Source organism: Bos javanicus, chromosome 25, assembly GCF_032452875.1.
Source record: "Bos javanicus breed banteng chromosome 25, ARS-OSU_banteng_1.0, whole genome shotgun sequence".
NCBI lineage: Eukaryota > Metazoa > Chordata > Mammalia > Artiodactyla > Bovidae > Bos > Bos javanicus.
The window spans coordinates 2,507,640-2,526,489 of record NC_083892.1 but is presented as its reverse complement, the minus strand read 5'-3'; the positions used below and the strand labels follow the sequence as shown (position 1 = coordinate 2,526,489).

Genomic DNA, 18,850 nt, shown 5'->3' with positions numbered 1-18,850 from the left:
GATGCAGAGCAGCATCCTGTGGATGAGACGGGGTCTGACAGGTCAGTGACAGCCTTAGGTCCTCAGTTGTGTCTGACTCTGTGCCACCCCGTGGACTGTAGGCTGCCAGGCTCCTTTCGCCTCTTGCTGAATTCTTTCTGATCTGAGACATAAAGGACCAGAGTTCCTCGGATCCCATGAAATACCTCCTAATGGTTTCAAATGGCTATCCTATGGTAAATGGAGTACAAAACGTCTTCTTTACAGCAAATCACCCACTGAAAACTGATGTCTATAACTTGCATGTGCTGGTTAAAAGGTCCAAGAAGTGAGATGACTGATATTCACATAAGTAATATTTCATTGTTTCAGAATTCTCCATAGGAAGGAAGAAACTTGTGCCCAGAATCCCTGGAAATTGCACCTATTCCATTCACATCACTCCCTCCTGTACATTGGAGGACTCTTTCCTCCATATTTTTATTGGATTTTGTTCTGTTATCTCCCGAGTTTATATTGTCCATGCACAAATCACATATCATTGGTCAAAAACTGAAACATTTCCCTGGGAGGGAAAGTGTTTAGAAAATGTATTTCATGTAACTTACATTGAAATGGAGAAAAGATTTAATCTAAAAACAACAACAACAAAAATAAAAACAAACTCATATTGATGTTGAAACGGGGAAGAAATTTAATGTTAAACAAAACATCCATACTACTTCTATCAACGGCTATAATCACCATCGTGAGAAGTAGAATATCAGATGTAAGTCATTATGTAAAAAGAAAAAAAGGAAATAGTCAAGTGCAGGTTTAGCACAGGGGCATCAGAGAACACAGAGGAAAGTCTGAGGGACTTGCATACTGATGGGGAGGTGAGGCAGGGACGGGGCCAGGAAGCCAAGGCTGCTCAGGGCCTGGCAGTGGGCGGCTCCTTGAAGCAGGGAACTCAGGCCAGAGGTAGGCCTTCCAGTGTCAGGCCTGTCAGAGGGACCCTCTGGAAGTGAAGGGGAAAGGATATGCCCGGAATGGGGCTCTGCCACAAGGAACTCCCAGACAGGCTGCTGTCCTCCTCAGACAGGAAGGCACAGGCCCAGGAGACAGGGAGAGCCTTCCTCCAGGTCTCCTGCCCTGCTGGGGCCTCAGCTGACAGCAAGCTGGGTCGCTGAGGATGATGAGGGCACTAAGATGCTAACGTCAGGGTCAGGGTCCACCACTGACTCCTCCTGCGAGACCCGCAGCCGGCCCTCAGGGGTCCCCCTCGCTGAGGATCAGCTCAGCGCCCCATCTGACAGGGTCTGGAGGGACAGGCAGAGACACTGAGGCATGCTGACCCACGGAAGGCACCTTGGTCCTTGGGGCCTCTGGGCTTCCAAGCCTCTCCCACATCCCTGGGTCAGCAGAACATCCCCGTCCCTGACAGACAGGTCAGACCTGGAGATGGGAAACCTGGCCTGATGCTGTGGTGTCGTCCCTGCAGGACAGGGGGTGAGGGCAGTTAAAGGATGGGTCAAGGGTGAGCAGGAGGGTAAAGGTCACTTCAGAAGATGGTTTCCGGGAAGGGCATCGTACAGGGCCTTCTGAATGAGGTGGGGCTCCTCCAGAACCATGTGAGGCTCTTAGACCTGGATGAGGCTTCTGCATAAGAGCTGCCCAACAAAGGAGCAGAAATCCGTGAGCACTTCCCAGAGGGCCTCCACCGCACTGCAGACGGCCTGTAGGCAGGCCGCGGCCTTCTCCCACAGCCAGGTGAGCGCATCCCGACACCCGGACAGGAAACTCTGCAGAATGCCCAAGAACTGCCGCAGGGCTCTGGCCCAGATGCTCTCTTCCGGATTCTGGACCTCCAGAGAGGTGGAGACGGAGCGTCTCTGGATTCTGCAGCGTACTTCTTGCTGTGCTTCCTGAAGCAAGGGACTGGACTCCTTCAGGGTTTCCTGCAGGGATTGTGGGCTATTCAGGGACTCGCCCGGAGCGAGGCAGACCCTGGTCCTGACCTTACCAAGGCCTCCCAGCCCTTGTGAAATGCTGGGACTCAGAAGCCCACGAATCCAAACTGCCTGCTTCTGGCCAAAAGGTCTGCAGACACGAGCACTTCTCCCAGAGACTGGGCCTTGCCCCTCGGTTCCCTTCGAAGAACGAACCCCAGTCCTTGGTTGTACCTGCGTCTACGTGGTCGACCGCTGAACCCAGCACCAGGCCCACAGGGCTCATAGCAGGAAGCTAAGTCCAGGGCTCTGGCCACCGATGCTGAGTCGGGAGGCTGATGCCCTCAAGGCTGCACCACCTGAGATTTCAGGGAGCCCCCCCTTCATCCCCCACTCCAGGGAGCTCTGTGCACACGCAGCAGCCCCAAGGACAAGAGAGACCAGTGGGGAGGGGAAGGAAGGCGCTGAGACAGTGGCTCCAACTCACGGGAAGGTTCTCTTGAATGTGATTATCCATGACTTTAAAGGCGTCCTTGATGAATTTCTCCTGAGGAGAGGAAGTGTGCAGTCTGCACTCCTGCCTCCCTGCTGAGGTCAGTGGTCCCCACTGTGGCCTCCCATGCATCCAGGTGAGTCTGAAGGGAGCCAGTGCCCCAGACTCCATACCCTGGCTGATCCAACTCTGAGGACTTCCCTTAGCAGGGGGCAAGGTCCAAACTCACCTTAGTCTCTGCTAGGACTGCCTCCATCTGTTGGGAAAAAACGCTCTGTTTAAAATACCCCCACCCTCTCTCACTTTCACCCTGAATCCCAAGCCCCAGCTAGTTCTCATCTCTGCCCAGTCACCCCAATAACTAACCCTCAACCTGGGGACCATGCTCTGGCATCCTGCCCACCCTCGTTGCCCTGTGGTCTGGACGCTGCCCTCAGCATCCCTGGGCCTCCGTATCTCCTCCCTGTGCACTCACCTGCCACACAGGTGTGCGTTTGTCCAGTGTAAGGACTGGGTGCTGAGCTGTGACCCTCATCATCACCATGACTGTGAACCCACACCACCTCCCTCAAACTGGGGAGGGTCGGGGGTGGGGCACAGTGACCCACCTGTGCTCCTTCTGGTTCATTTTCCATTTTATCGAAAAATTCATCTACAAGATTGTGCTGTGAACAGAGATGGACTTGAGTAAAAGAAGCTCGGTTCTTCTCCCTGCTGGGTCCCAAGTGGGCCAGAATGTTCTCAGCTTCACCCAGCAGAACCCAGGCCTCCCGAACCCCAGCTATACGTGGAAATGAGCTTCTTACCGATAACACCTTGAAAGAAGCCAGGACACGTGGGTCTCTCTGTGGAGGTAACAGTGAAATTCAGGCTTCTGACCTTGTAACCACCAAGACCTGTTTTACACACACACACACACTCACCCAAGGAGGACGGTTGCCCTGGAGTAGGCGGGTCAACCTGGTTCCCAGATGCCTAGCCCTCCGTGGTCCTGCTGAGAGCTGACCAGGGAGGAACTGGCGCTGTCCTCTCCTGTCTGAGGTGCTGAGGGTGACAGTGGCCAGTCTTCCTGACCTCTGACCCTGCAGACCGCCCCCCAGCCCTTCCCCTCCAGACAATTGATGACTCATGGAGGTGGGAGGTGCCCCACCGACCCCTTGGGATACTCGGGAATCTGGCGCTGTGCCCGCTGCCCTCCTGGCCCTGGGTAGTCAGTGCGGCTCACATCGCGAGCAGGGCTCCCGTCTGCACACTCTTGTCTGGGGGCCCCATCCTGTCAGCCCAGCATCACACACGACTGGGCAAGGAAACTCCTCGCGGGTCCATGGGGACACTCTCTGCCCGCATCCTCTCACTGGACCTGAGTGCTCAGCCTGGCTCACCCCAAGATGACCACTCCCAGACACCGGTGTTCCATGGCCCAGAGCCCCTGGGGATCTGGTCACCCTCAGAACTAGGTAGGTGAGTGGACAGAGGGCGGAGGCCACCCCAAAGGGTAAGAATAGTTTCTGATCTCAGTGTGGCTTCAGCTGTTGATCCACGCCCTGAGAGAAATGCTTTCAGCTTTTCTCTGAAAATCCTGGCCAGTGAACTAGACCCCACACACTGCAACTAAGATCGCTCAGAGACAAAAGAAATTCAATAAATAGGAATAAGCATTAGAAGGAGCCTGAGGACGGCTGATTCCTTGGACACTGCAGAGGCTCCAGGTCTGGCTCCCCCACGAGCATGATGACTCTAATTCCTACACTCAGTCCCTGGTCCATTGCTCCTTCCTCGGTCCCAAAGGCCCCCACACTGAGCTGCCCGCAAAACTGACCTCCCAGCAGGAGCCCCAGCCCCACAGCCAGGACCTGCCACATAAGGAAAGGGCTCAGAGCAACAGGAAATTGGAGCGTGCTTGTCAACAATTATCCAAAATTTCAGGATGGTGACAGCAGAGCGTTAGACAAGGGTTATTGTGAGACGGGGCGCTTTGTGGCACGGGTCCCATGTTTTGACCCTCTGCTTCCTCAGTGGGAAGGAAATGGCAACCCGCTCCAGTATCTCTGCCTGGAGAAGCCCATGGACAGGGGAGCCTGGTGGGCTACAGTCCCCGGGTTCGCAAAGAATTGGACACCACTGAGCGACTCACACTTTCACTTTCTCCTGCGGCCACCCCAGGGCCCAGGGAGGGTGGGACAGAGGTTGCTGCGCACAGAGCAGTCAGCAGGGCTGGGGCTGAGCTGGTGGGAGCGGGGACAGGTGGCAAATGAGACTCCAGGCCCACTCTCCCCTCATCTCTTGTCACTCACCTTAGCGAAGCACATGGTGGCTCAGGGTCCTGCCGCTGGGACCTGGTGGAGGAAGAGTGGGAGGAAAGTGCTTCAGAGAAGAGGGCTCACCCACCACCCTGGAGGGTCCTCCGCCTGCAGGTCTCCCCGACCCCCACGCCAGGCTCCCCAGAGCCCCTCACCTGAGATCCTGCAGCCAGAGCTCCAGCTGAGCACTACCCCGCTGCCTGCTGAGCCCCAGCGACTTAAGAGCTGGCCAGGGAAGGGCAGAGAGGGTGGAGCCCTGCTGGGGAGGAGGCAGGGTCAGCTGGGTGTGTTTGAGACAGAAACTGAGATAGAAATAGAAGCAGAAACAGAAGAGGAAGGGGGGGAGTCAGAAGGAGGGGAAGACATGGAGCCAGAATCTGAGGGGCGGGGCGGGAAGGGCGTGTCCCTCACACTCAGGGTCCCAGGACAGGGCCCTTCTCCCTGAGCTGGGTGGGGATCTGTGAGGCCAGCTTGGGCTGGGACCCCCCACCATCGGCTAGAGCACGCGGAGGGACGGGGTAAAGTCCAGACTTGGGATGATAGTTTGAGGAAGCTTCAGGGGGAGCCGACCAGGGCCCTTGAACAGACTGCACCCCACTCCATATCCAGAGAAGCTTCTGTAGCTGCCCTGCCCTCAGGAAGTCACAGGACCTGCGGGAGCCCTGAGGTAGAGACTCTCCCCTGCATCCAGGGAAGGGCCGGGCCTGTGTGCCTCACCCACAGGATGTGTCCTTCAGAAGGGGCAGAAGGGAGCCTTGCTGGCCGTCTGGGCCCCGCTGACCAGGGTCTCCTGAGCCCTGCTCGGGCCCCCGGGCCTCAGTCACCATGGCAGGGGTCTCCCTGGCCCTGGCCAGCCCCACAGGGCTTGACTCTCACAGCCTGGCCCACCTCCCCCTAAGACCACAGCCCCTCACAGCCATGGCCTGGCATCGGTCTTAGAGACCCAGGGCTGCCATAACAAAGAGCCACAGACCCGGGTCTCAGCAACACACATTTATTCTCACAGTGAAGCCTCGAAATTGAAATCAAGGTGTCAGCAGGCAGCGGTTGCTCTGAGAGCCCTGAGGGAAGCATGTGTTCCAGGCTTCTCTCCTAGGCCTGTTGACAGCTGTCTCCAGGTCTGCATGGCGCCCTCCCTAGACAAGTATCTGTCTCCTAATTCCCCATTTTCCTAAGGTCACCAGTCATAATGGATTAGGGCCCACCCTAAGGGCCTCATGCTCACTTGATTCCCTGTAAAGACCCCCCTCCAGGCGCTGGTGGTTAGGACTTCACTGTGTGAATTTAGGGGAACACGATTCAGTGTCTAATATCCTTGAACAGGAACCGGCCTCCTGATGGGCCACCCGTGTGCACCCCACGGGGACAACCTATGAATCCTGCTCCTCAGGGAAAGTCTCTCTTGGACCCACCAGACCCCAGCCGGCACCCCTGCCCCTTAGGGACCCGTTCAGTTGTCTGAAACTCCCTTCCCACACCCAGGAAGTCCAGATCCTTCCCTGAGCCACCTCAAAACTCCGGGCGGGAGGGAGACAACAGAGCCACACTTGCTTTAGCTGTGGGCTTCCCTGGTGGCTGAGGGTAGAGAATCCGCCTACAATGCGGGAGACCTGGGTTCGATCCCTGGGTCAGAAAGATCCCCCTGGAGAAAGGAACCCGCTCCAGTATCACGGCTCAGAGAATTCCATGGACTGCATAGTCCATGGGTCAGAGAGTCAGGCACAGCTGAGCAGCTTTCACTTGCTTCAGCTGCACGCCTCATTTCCAGGTCTTATCTCGGGTGATCTGGCTGCCTGAGACATGACACTGGGCACCTCCACATCTGTCTCAGGAAGGCCACCTCCTGAAAGGCATTTCATGTCTCACTGTGGGCTGAACCCTTTTCTTTATAGAGTTTTAGTGAGGTGTAATTCACATATCATACAATTCACCCAGGAAAGTGCCTAATTTAATGCACAGTACTACTCAACCATCATCACCATCAATTTGAGAACACTTTTATCATGTCCAGAAACCATCCTGCACCCCTAAGCCATCATCCCCATGGCCCACCACCATGCAATCCCTAAGTCTGCTTTTAACTTTTTGAGGTACCACTAGACTATTTCCCCAGGCTTCCCCGGTAGCTCAGTGGTAAAGAATCTGCCTGCAATGCGAGAGATCCGGGTTCAATCTGTGGGTCAGGGAAGATCCCTGGGAGGAAGACATGGCAACCCACTCCAATATTGTTGCCTGGAAAACCCCATGGACAGAGGAGCCTGGGGGGCTACAGTCTATGGGGCCATGGAGACAGCATTGAGCGTGCACGCACACAAAACGGTCGAATAAGTTTTCCGGCTCCATGCCCTTACCACATGTATCATCTGCAACTTTTTGTCCCCATTCTGTGAGTGTCTTTTTACTTTTCCGGTGTTGCCCTTTGAAATACTAAAGTTTTGAGTGTTTATATTTTAATAATTTGTCTCATTTATTTCCCATTCTTTAAATAACATAATTCAATACCATGTGGCATTTTTGTGAACCTGACTTCATGACGTGTGAGAGGCTGGACAATGTCCATTGTCACAGCGAAAGGAGCCTCAGGTGTCACATGGGACATCCCTCTCTGGGCACCTCCAACCAACTCTTGGTTGCCCCCCAGCTCATCCTCAGCCACCCTGTCCCCCGTCAATGCTGGATTCCAGCCTCTTCTGGAAAACAGTGATTCGGGTCTGTCATGTTCCTGCCACCAAACTTCACCTTGGGGCTCCATCACTGCTCCGAGGAAATGAAGGGGTTTCTCTCCTGTTATTTTTATTGTCCTGCTTCAGGGCTGATAAGCTTTTTGAAGACAAGTTTCCTCCTCCTCATACTTAGAAAGGGTCCTGACAGAGGCCCAGATGGCTTCTGGTGCCTTTGAATTCCCAGGTGGCTGGCTGGTTGAAGACACCGGGCTGTCATCCTTCTTCTGGCCTGGTCGTGACCACGCTGGGCTCCATGCCCCTGAGTCAGCTCTTGCAGGACTGTGGGCCCGCTGAGGCTGGTGGCACATTAAGAAATGGTGGGTATGTGACTCCAGCCATGGGGGTGAACCTCTCTCACCCAGGCTGTGAGTAGGCTCTGTAAACACAGGAAGAGGTTGGCCCCTGGGTGGAGAACATGGAGGGGACGCACAAGTCAGAAGACAGAGACCTGAGATGACAGCTGCTGGCCCTGGTCCCTTGCAGATCTGGGCCACCCCCAGCCCACCCCCACATCAACCACCCAGTTTGTTCAAATGCAGATTCCTGGCCCCAGACCCAGAGTGAGGATTCACAGTGAAGCCATGGAATCTGCATATTTCAAGTTCCCTAGGTCATTCTCTCGTTTTCTTAGACCACACCGATCAGCTTGAAGGATTTTAGTTCTGGGACTAGAAATTTAACTCAGGCCATGACAGTGAGAGCACCAGATTCTAACCACTGGACCACCAGGGAACTCCCTTCCTGGGTCATCCTGTGTGGAATGTTCCAGAAGCAGAGTTGCAGAGGCACTCATTTAGATTCTGAATTCAGTGGGGAAGGGGGTCATTGAGGTGGCCCAGGTTCCACCCACCTGTCACCCAGGAACACTGAGGAGGCAGTGACCCCAGACTGAGAGGGGACCAGTCCATTGTCCTCCCACCAGCATCGAGCTGATTGGAGCCAAGGGGTTTTGGAGGGGGCGGCAGAGACTCAGGTTTGGAGGTGGGAGAGGTATTTTAGGAGCAGGAGGGTGTCCTACTGAATGTGGGCGGTTCTGGTACCCGCATGCTGACCAGAACCAAGGATGGGCTACAGGGGCTGTCTCAGGATCATCACCCACGTGTGAACCACAGATGTCACCCCGGACTTGGGACACATGCTCTGGAGTGGTCGCAGAGCTGGGTTTGGGACCCCACCAATGTGCTTCGATTGGGACATCGTGGAGGGAGGACAGGATGAGAAACGTTAGAGCAGAGGCTGGAGAGCCTGCTCAGCACGGGGGAGTGGGGCTGTCCTGTAGAGCCAAGCACTTGGGACAGCTGCTGTTGGCAGGCTGGGCAGGGCTGCAGGAATTCAGCCGCCTGAGCTCCGGGAAAGGCCAGGTGTTCCGGGAAAAGGAGAGTCCCTGCGGGGTCATGGCCAGGGGCAGGGGAGGAAGGAAGGCCCAGGAGGCAGCACTCAGGGCATTCAGTGTCAGGGCCGGCCCTGTGTCTCCGCCTCCTGGACTTAGCTCCACCTGCATCCCCAGCTGCATCCTGGCTGAGCCCCGCCCCTGGGACGGACTTCCCACAGCCACAACCCGCGGGATCCCCCGTGGGCAATCCGCTCCCTTCCACGCAGCCGCAGGTTCCCTTCAGGGGGAGGCCAGGCCCCCCACCAGCAGGGACAGAAGAGGCAGGAGGGGCACCGAAGACCGTCCTGCAGCCTGACTGATCCCGCACTGACAGTCGCAGTCTCCGGGCTTAAGGGTCGCTCTGGGGGGTCTGGGGGCCCGAGGGCCCACAGTGGGGGCAGGGCAGTCCAGGAACTTGGGACCCATGGGTTGGGGGGAGTCTGGCTCGGCTTTGATGCTGCCCTTGGGGAAGCGCCAGTAGTGGAGACCCTTGAAGAAGTAGGTGTCACCTGCGGGGAGGGAGAGGTTTGAGGGCTGGTCTACGCCTGACCACCCTCCAAACCCCTCTCTCCGCACGGCTTCTCCCCCGACCCCGGGCTCTGCAAGTCCCACCACCCCACGGCCACTGGGCCCCCAAGGCCTCGCCCACCGAGTCCGCGATCTCTCCCACCCCTGTTGCTGACGGTGACATCGTCGGGAGCCGGCAGCCCGCCCTCCCAGAGGCTCAGATCGCGCGGGTAGCCGGGGTCCGGGCGCGCCACAGCCTCGTCCTACCGCCAGTACTGCCGCCCCCGGATCAGGCAGGTCTTCCCGTTGAGCCGCCAGGAGAAAACAGCGTCCACCTCCGCCCCGGGGGGCAGCCCCGGCTCGGTAAGCGGGCGTGCGGAGCCCTCTAGCAGCCGAGAACTGCTGGCCTGCGGGCGGGGCGGGGGCCAGGTGAGGCGCGCTGCGCATGCCCCGCGCTAGCCCGCCACCACCGGGACCCTGCTACTGCTGCTAAGTCGCTTCAGTCCTGTCCGACTCTGTGCGACTCCATAGACGGCAGCCCACCAGGCTCCCCCATCCCTGGGATTCTCCAGGTAAGAACACTGGAGTGGGTTGCCATTTCCCTCTCCAATGCATGAAAGTGGAAAGTGAAAGTGAAGTCCCTCAGTCGTGTCGGACTCTTTGCCACCCCATGGACTGCAGCGTACCAGGCTCCTCCGTCCATGGGATTTTCCAGGCAAGAGTACTGGAGTGGGGTGCCATCACCTTCTCTGTAAAAGAAGAGAATCGGGCACTGATTTAGATCCTGAATTCTGTGATGAGCTGGGGTGGGGGGCAGTCAGTAGGTGGCCCAGGTCAGACCCACTCATCACCCAGGAACGTTGACGAAGCAGTGACCCCAGACTGAGAGGGGACCAGTCGGGGGACCAGTCCACTGTCTTCCCGCCAGCATGAGCTGATGGGAGCCAAGCAGCTCCCGAGAGGACGGCAGGGGCTCAGGTGTGGAGGAGCAGAGAGGTGCTCCAGGTGCATGAGGATGTCCCCCTGAAAGTGGGCAGTTCTGGTTCCAGGGTGCTGACCGGAAAGAAGGTGCACGGGGGCCGACTGTGGAGCATCATCTATGTGTGAGCTGTGATGTCACCCAGGACTTGGGGCACGGTGACCAGGGGTGGTCTCAGGGCTGATGTGGGGTCCCCAGCAATGTATTGATTGGATTTCACAGAAGCAGGACAAGGAGACAGACATCACAGAGTGCCGGAGAGCCAGGCTGGGGTTCAACGTCCCACAGTGGACGGTGGGGCCCGTCCCTAAAGAGTCAAACAGCTTGGCACAGTTGTTGACAGGAGCGGCCTGGGCTGCCTGGCACACAGACTGGGGCCTTCAGGAGAGAATGAAGGCCGTCTGGGTGTTGAGCCCTCTGGGGTCCCCTCGATCCAAAGCAAAGTGGCAGATGTCTCCCTGCCCTGGCCTGCCCCACAGGGCTTGTCGCTCACAGCCTGGCCAGCCTCCTTGCTGAGGCAACAGCCTCTCTCAGCCCAGCACCTCCATGGCCTTCTCATAAGTCTTCCAGGCCCAGGGCCACCATAACAAAGAACCACAGACCCGTGTATCAACAACACACATTTATTCTTTCACAGGGCAGCTTAGATGTTGAGGTCAAGGTGTCAGCAGGTACGGTTCCTCTGAGCGCCCTGAGGGAAGCCTGTGTTCCAGGTCTCTCCTAGGCTTTAGATAGGCATCTCCGCGTCGACAGGGCGTCCTCTCCAGACATTTAAGTGTCTCCTAATCCCCCATTTTCATAAGGTCACCAGTCATAATGGATTAGGGCCCACCCCAAAGACCACATTTCTCTTGATCCCTTGTAAAGACCACCTCCAGATGATGTGGCATTCAGAGGACTTCAACATAGGAATGTGGAGACACAGTGAGACTTCTGATATCCTTGAAGGGCAACTGGATTTGGAAGGTAGAGGTGTTTCTTGGGCACAGCTGGAAGGGAAAGCTCTGAGCCGGGGGCTGGGAGGTTCAGTCGTTTAGGTGTTGGGAGGAAGACAGGGCTACGGGAGTCCCCACATGTCACAGGTTTAGGTTTAAGACTCCTGCAAGACTCCTGGGAAGAACATTTCCAGGAGAGAGGACAGGTCAATAAGAGACTGAGGAATTGGGAGAACCCACAGCGTGGGGGGCACTGATGATAAGGGATCTGACTGCTAATGAGGGAGATGGAAGCGACCTGGGTTCAATGCCTGGGCTCGGAAGATCCCTTGGAGAAGGAAATGACATCCCACTCCAGTATCCTTGCCTGGGAAATCCCATGGATGAGGGACCTGGTGGGCCACAGTCCGTGGGGCTACAGAGGCGAACACGACAGAGGGACAGCACTCACAGCATATCAAGGCGTGATTATTTCCTGAGCCCCTCCCATGCGCCAGGGAATGTGGTGGGGCCTTAGGGGACCTGGCTTGAAATAGAGGGGCAGGGCTGCCCCGGAGAAAAAGGAGGGCATTCCAGGCAAAAGGAGCAGCATGTGCACAGACCCCGACAAGAGAGAGAGGAGCTTGACCAGCAGCCAAGGACTATTGTGCAGGCGAGGAGATGCAGAGCAGCGTCCTGCAGATGAGACGCGGTCTGACAGGTCACTGAGAGCCTTATCCTCAGTTGTGTCCGACTCTGTGCCACCCCGTGGACTGTAGGCTGCCAGGCTCCTTTCGTCTCTCCCTGAATTCTTTCTGAGCTGAGACATAAAAGACCAGAGTCCCTCGGATCCCATGAAATACCACCTAACGGTTTGAAATGGCTATCCTATGCTAAATGGAGTACAAAACGTCTTCTTTACAGCAAATCACCCACTGAAAACTGCTGTCTATAACTTGCATGTGCTGGTTAAAAGGTTCAAGAAGTGAGATGACTGATATTCACATAAGTAATATTTCATTGTTTCAGAATTCTCCATAGGAAGGAAGAAACTTGTGCCCAGAATCCCTGGAAATTGCACCTATTCCATTCACATCACTCCCTCCTGTACCTTGGAGGACTCTTTCCTCCATATTTTTATTGGATTTTGTTCTCTTACCTCCCGAGTTTATATTGTCCATGCACAAATCACATATCATTGGTCAAAACTGAAACATTTCTTTGGGAGGGGAAATGTTTAGAAAATGTATTTCATGTAACTTACATTGAAATGGAGAAAAGATTTAATCTAAAAACAACAACAAGAACAACAACAAAACAAACTCATATTGACGTTGAAACGGGGAAGAAATTTAGTGTTAAACAAAGAATACCGTACTACTTCTATCAACTGAGTAACCTCACCATCGTGAGAAGTAGTATATCAGATGTAAGTCATTATGTAAAAAGAAAAAAAGGAAATAGTCAAGTGCAGGTTTAGCACAGGGGCACGGGAGAACGCAGGGGAAAGTCTGAGGGACTTGCATACTGATGGGGAGGTGAGGCAGGGACAGGCCCAGGAAGCCAAGGCTGCTCAGGGCTGGCAGTGGGCAGCTCCTTGCAGCAGGGAACTCAGGCCAGAGGTAGGCCTTCCAGAGTCAGGCCTGTCAGAGGGACCCCCTGGGAGTGAAAGGGGAAGGGTGTGGCCAGAATGGGGCTCTGCCCCAAGGAACTCCCAGACAGGCTGCTGTCCCCCTCAGACAGGAAGGCACAGGCCCAGGAGACAGGGAGAGCCTTCCTCCAGGTCTCCTGCCCTGCTGGGGCCTCAGCTGACAGCAAGCTGGGTCGCTGAGGATGATGAGGGCACTAAGACGCTAACGTCAGGGTCAGGGTCCACCACTGACTCCTCCTGCGAGACCCGCAGCCGGCCCTCAGGGGTCCCCCTCGCTGAGGATCAGCTCAGCGCCCCATCTGACAGGGTCTGGAGCCCCAGGCAGAGACACAGAGGCATGCTGACCCACGGAAGGCACCTTGGTCCTTGGGGCCTCTGAGTTTCGAAGCCTCTCCCACATCCCTGGGTCAGCAGAGCATCCCCGTCCCTGACAGACAGGTCAGACCTGGAGAAGGGAAACCAGGCCTGATGCTGTGGTGTCGTCCCTGCAGGACAGGAGGGGAGGGCAGTTAAAGGATGGGTCAAGGGTGAGCAGGAGGGTAAAGGTCGCTTCACAAGATGGTTTCTGGGAAGGGGAAGGTGCAGGGCCTCCTGGATGAGGTGGAGTTCCTATAGAACCACCTGGGGCTCCTAGACCTGGATGAGGTTTCTGAAGAGCTGCCCCACGGAGGAGCAGAAATCCGTCAGCATTCCCCAGACGGCCTTCACCGCACTGCAGATGGCCTCCAGGAAGGTCGCCACCTTCTCCCGCAGCCAGGAGAGCGCATCCCAACACCACTGCTGGAGACTGCAGAATTCCTTGGAACCACCGCAGGGCTCTGGCCCAGATGCTCTCTTCCGGATTCTGAACCTCCAGACAGGCAGAGACTGAAGGTCTCTGGATTCTGCAGCGTACTCCTTGCCGTGCTTCCAGAAGGAAGGGACTGGACCGCTGAAGGGATTCATGCATGGATGGGGGCCTTTCAAGGACCTGCCCTGGGCAAGGCAGACCCTGGTCCTGACCTGACCGAGGCCTCCCAGCCCTTCTGAGACGCTGGAGCTCAGAAGCCCAGCCCAGCCCAACCCAAACTGCCTGCCTTCAGGCCAACAGCTCTGCAGACACGAGGACTTCTCCCAGAGACTGGGCCTGGCCTCTCGGTTCCCCTCGAAGAACGAACCCTGGTGCTTGGTTATACCTGCCTGCAGGTGGTTGGCCTCTGAACCCAGCACCAGGCCCACGGGGCTCATTGCAGGAAGCTGAGTCAGGGCTCTGGCCACCATGTGCTGAGTAGGGAGGCTGATGCCCTCAAGGCTGCACCACCTGAGATTTCAGGGACTCCCCCTTCAACCCCAACTCCAGGGAGCTCTGTGCACTTGCAGCAGCCCCAAGGACAAGAGAGACCAATGGGGAGGGGAAGGAAGGCACTGAGACAGTGGCTCCAAATCACGGGAAGGTTCTCTTGAGTGTGATCTTCTATGAATTCACAGACGTCCTGGCTGAGTTCCTCCTGGGGAGAGGAAGTGTGCAGTCTGCACTCCTGCCTCCCTGCTGAGGTCAGTGGTCCCCACTGTGGCCTCCCGTGCATCCAGGTGAGTCTGAAGGGAGCCAGGGCCCCAGACCCCATACCCTGGCTGATCCAACTCTGAGGACTACGCTTAGCAGGGATCAAGCTCCAAACTCTCCTCCATCTCTGCTAGGGCTGCCTCCTAGCAGAGGAGGGGAGAAAACACTCTGTTTAAAACACCCCCACCCTCTCTCACTTTCACCCTGAATCCCAAGCCCCAGCTAGTTCTCATCTCTGCCCAGTCACCCCAATAACTAACCCTCAACCCTGGGACCATGCTCTGGCATCCCTACCCTGCCCTATTGCCCTGTGGTCTGGATGCTGCCCTCAGCATCCCTTGCCTCCGTATCCCCTCCCTGTGCACTCACCTGCCACACAGGTGTGCGTTTGTCCAGTGTAAGGACTGGGTGCTGAGCTGTGACCCTCATCATCACCGTGACTGTGAACCCACCCCACCTCCCTCACACTGGGGAGGGTCAGGGGTGGGGCACACTGACCCACCTGTGCTCCTTCTTTTTCATTTCCCATCTCATCACAGAAATCATCCACCAGGGTGTACTGTGAACAGAGATGGACTTGAGTAAAAGAAGCTCAGTTCTTCTCCCTGCTGGGTCCCAAGTGGGCCAGATCCTTCTCGGCTTCACCTCTCAGAACCCAGGCCTCCCGAGCCCCCAGGTATTCCTCGGGATGAGCCTCTTACCATCATGGCCCTCAGAGAAGCCAGGTTACGTGAGAGTCCCTGTGGATTTAACAGTGAAACTCCGCTTCTGGCCTTGTAACCACTGATACCTGTTTTACACACACACACACACATACACACACAGATACACACACACATACACACACTCACTGAAGGAGGACCCTTGCCCTGGAATAGGCGGGTCAACCTGGTTCCCAGATGCCTAGCCCTCCGTTGTCCCGCTGATCTGACCAGGGAGGAACCGGCGCTGTCCTCTCCTGTCTGAGGCGCTAACGGTGACAGTGGCCAGTCTTCCCGACCTCTGACCCTGCAAACCCCCGGCGCCCAGCCCCTTCCCCTCCAGACACTTGATGCCTCATGGAGGTGAGAGGTGCCCCACCGACCACTTGGGAGACTCCACCTAACAGTGGGAACCTGGCACTGTCCCCGCTGCCCTCCTGGCCCTGGGTGGTCAGTGGGGCTCACAGCGCATGCAAGACTCCGTCTGCACACCCTTGTCTGGAGACCCCATCCTGTCAGCCCAGCATCACACGACTGGGCAAGGAAATACCTCGCGGGTCCGTGGGGACACTCTCTGCCCGCATCCTCTCACTGAGCCTGAGTGCTCAGCCTGGCTCTCCCCACGATGACCACTCCCAGACACCGCTATTCCATGGCCCAGAGCCCCTGAGCATCTGGTCACCCTCGGAACTAGGTAGGTGAGTGGGACAGAGGGCAGAGGCCACCCCAAAGGGTAGGAATAGACTCTGAGCTCAGCGTGCCTTCACCTGTTGATCCAGGCCCTGAGAGAAATGCTTTCAGCTTTTCTGTGAAAATCCTGGCCAGCCAACTAGACCCCAAATGCTGCAACTAAGATCCCTCAGAGACAAAAGAAATTCAATAAATAGGAACAAGCATTAGAAGGAGACCGAGGATGGCTGATTCCTAGGAGACTGCAGACGCTCCATGTCTGGCTCCCCCAGGAGCATGACGACTCTAATTCCTACACTCACTCCCTGGTCCATTGCTCCTGCCTCGGTCCCAACACAGGCCTCCACACTGAGCTGCCCCCCAAACCGAACTCCCAGCAGGAGCCCCAGCCCCACAGCCAGGACCTGCTACATAAGGAAAGGGCTCAGAGCAACAGGAAACTGGTGCGTGCTTGTCAACAATTATCCAGAATTTCAGGATGGTGACAGCAGAGCGTTACACCAGGGTCATTGTGAGACGGGGCGCTTTGATGGCACGGGCCCCATGTTTTGACCCTCTGCTTCCCCAGTGGGAAGGAAATGGCAACCCGCTCTAGTATCTCTGCTTGGAGAAGCCCATGGACAGGGGAGCCTGGTGGGCTACAGTCCCCGGGTTCGCAAAGAGTTGGACACCACAGAGCGACTCACACTTTCACTTCCCCTGCCGCCACCCCAGGGCCCAGGGAGGGTGGGACAGAGGCTGCTGTGCACAGAGCAGTCAGCAGGGCTGGGGCTGAGCTGGTGGGAGCGGGGACAGACGGCAAATGAGACTCTAGGCCCACTCTCCCCACATCTCTCGTCGTCACTCACCTTAGTGAGGCCCATGGTGTTAGGGTCCTCCCGCTGGGACCTGGTGGACTAAGAGCGGAAGGAAAAGTGCTTCAGAGAAGAGGGCTCGCCCACCACCCTTAAGGGTCCTCCGCCTGCAGGTCTCCCCCACCCACACGCCGGGCTCCCCAGAGCCCCTCACCTGAGATTCTGCAGCCAGAGCTCCAGCTGAGCACTGCCCGGCTGCCTGCTGAGCCCCAGCAACTTAAGAGCTGGCCACGGAGGGGCAGAGAGGGTAGAGCCCTGCTGGGAGAGGGGGCAGGGTCAGCTGGGTGATTTTGAGACAGAAACTGAGTCAGAAATAGAAGCAGAAACAGAAGGGGGAGGGGGGAAGTCGGGAGGAAGGGAAGACAAGGAGCCAGAGGTCTGAGGGGCGGGGCGGGGAGGGCGTGTCCCTTACACTCAGGGTCCCAGGACAGGGCCCTTCTCCCTGAGCTGGGTGGGGATCTCTGAGCCCAGCTTGGGCCACGTTCCCCCACCAACGGCTCGAGCATGGGGAGGGACGGGGTAAAGTCCAGACTTGGGACGATAGTTTGAGGAAGATTCGGGGGAGCCGACCAGGGCCCTCGAACAGACTGCACCCCACTCCACATCCAGAGAAGCTTCTGTAGCTGCCCTGCCCTCAGGAAGTCACAGGACCTGCAGGGGCCCTGAAGTGGAGACTCTCCCCGGGGCCCTGGCATCCAGGGCAGGGCCGGGCCTGTGTGCCTCACCCACAGGATGTGTCCCTCAGAAGGGGCAGAAGGGAGCCTTGCTGGCCGTCTGGGCCCCGCTCACCAGGGTCTCCTGAGCCCTGCTCGGGACCCCGGGCCTCAGTCACCGTGGTAGTGGTCTTCCTGGCCCTGGCCAGCCCCATAGGGCTTGACTCTCCCAGCCTGGCTCACCTCTCCCTGAGACCACAGCCCCTCACAGCCATGGCCTGGCATCTGTCTTAGAGACCCAGGGCTGCCACATCAAAGAGCCACAGACCCGGGTCTCAGCAACACACATTTACGCTCACAGTGGAGCCTCATAAATTGAAATCAAGGCGTCAGCAGGCAGCGGTTGCTCTGAGAGCCCTGAGGGAAGCACGTGTTCCAGGCTTCTCTCCTAGGCGTGTAGACAGCTGTCTCCAGGTCTGCATGGCGCCCTCCCTAGACAAGTATCTGTCTCCTAATTCCCCATTTTCCTAAGGTCACCAGTCATAATGGATTAGGGCCCACCCTAAGGGCCTCATGCTCACTTGATTCCCTGTAAAGACTCCCCTCCAGGTGCTGGTGGTTAGGACTTCACTGTGTATATTTAGGGGAACACGATTCAGTGTCTAATATCCTTGAAGAGGAACCGGCCTCCTGATGGGCCACCTGTGTGCACCCCACGGGGACAACCTATGAATCCTGCTCCTCAGGGAAAGTCTCTCTTGAGTGCACAAGACCCCAGCCGGCACCTCCTGCCCCTTAGGGGCCCGTTCAGTTGTCTGAAACTCCCTTCCTACACCCAGGAAGTCCAGATTCTTCCCTGAGCCACCTCAGAACTCCAGGGTGGGAGGGAGCCAATAGAGCTGCTCTTGCTTCAGCTGCAGGCTCCCCTGGTGGCTCAGAGAGTAGAGAATCTGCCTGCAATGCAGGAGACCTGGGTTCAATCCCTGGCTTGGAAAGATCCCCCTGGAGAAAGGAACCCACTCCTCTATCATGGCCTGGAGAGTTCCATGGACTGCATAGTCCATGGGTCGCAAAGAGTCACACGGGTGAGCAGCTTTCACTTGCTTCAGCTGCCAGCCTCATTTCCAGGTCATATTTCCAGTGATCTGGCTGCCTGAGACCCAACACTGGGCACCTCCACATCTGTCTCAGGAAGGCCACCTCCTGAAAGGCATTTCATGTCTCACTGTGGGCTGAACCCTTTTCTTTATAGAGTTTTAGTGAGATGTAATTCACATATCATACAATTCACCCAGGAAAGGGCCTAATTTAATGCACAGTACTACTCAACCATCACCACCATCAATTTCACAATACTTTTATCATCTCCAGAAATCATACTGCACCCTTTAGCCTCCAGGGCCCACCACCAGGCAATCCCTAAGTCTGTTTTTAACTTTTTGAGGTACCACTAGACTATTTCCCCAGGCTTTCCTGGTAGTTCAGCAGTAAAGAATCTGCCTGCAATTCTGAAAACCAGGTTTAATCCGTGGGTCAGGGAAGATCCCTGGGAGGAAGACA

General features: G+C 56.7%; 1 protein-coding gene and 1 pseudogene across 1 annotated transcript; both read right to left on the bottom strand.

The window, feature by feature from the left end:
- Nucleotides 1-649: 649 nt before the first annotated feature.
- On the bottom strand, nucleotides 650-13,249 carry LOC133237984 (uncharacterized). The gene is made up of 12 exons (XM_061400511.1): nucleotides 13,208-13,249; nucleotides 13,012-13,086; nucleotides 10,533-10,643; nucleotides 9,573-9,712; nucleotides 4,859-5,005; nucleotides 4,698-4,739; nucleotides 3,327-3,447; nucleotides 3,210-3,248; nucleotides 3,012-3,068; nucleotides 2,633-2,659; nucleotides 2,398-2,457; nucleotides 650-1,919 (listed from the first exon to the last, which is right to left on the bottom strand). The coding sequence occupies exons 1-12, from the start codon at nucleotides 13,247-13,249 to the stop codon at nucleotides 1,602-1,604; spliced, it is 1,179 nt and encodes a 392-aa protein (XP_061256495.1). The 3' UTR covers nucleotides 650-1,601.
- Nucleotides 12,527-17,505, bottom strand: LOC133237983 (uncharacterized; annotated as a pseudogene).
- Nucleotides 17,506-18,850: the final 1,345 nt, after the last annotated feature.

Excerpts from the sequence above, each read along its gene's own strand:
- LOC133237984 (XM_061400511.1), bottom strand. The coding sequence starts at position 13,249 with ATGTGGGAGAGGCTTCGAAACTCAGAGGCCCCAAGGACCAAG. Across the intron at positions 3,448-4,697 it reads CCACCATGTGCTTCGCTAAG|CACCTCAGACAGGAGAGGAC; the intron begins GTGAGTGACAAG and ends TGTCACCCTCAG. Across the intron at positions 2,660-3,011 it reads ATGAACCAGAAGGAGCACAG|ATGGAGGCAGTCCTAGCAGA; the intron begins GTGGGTCACTGT and ends TTTTCCCAACAG.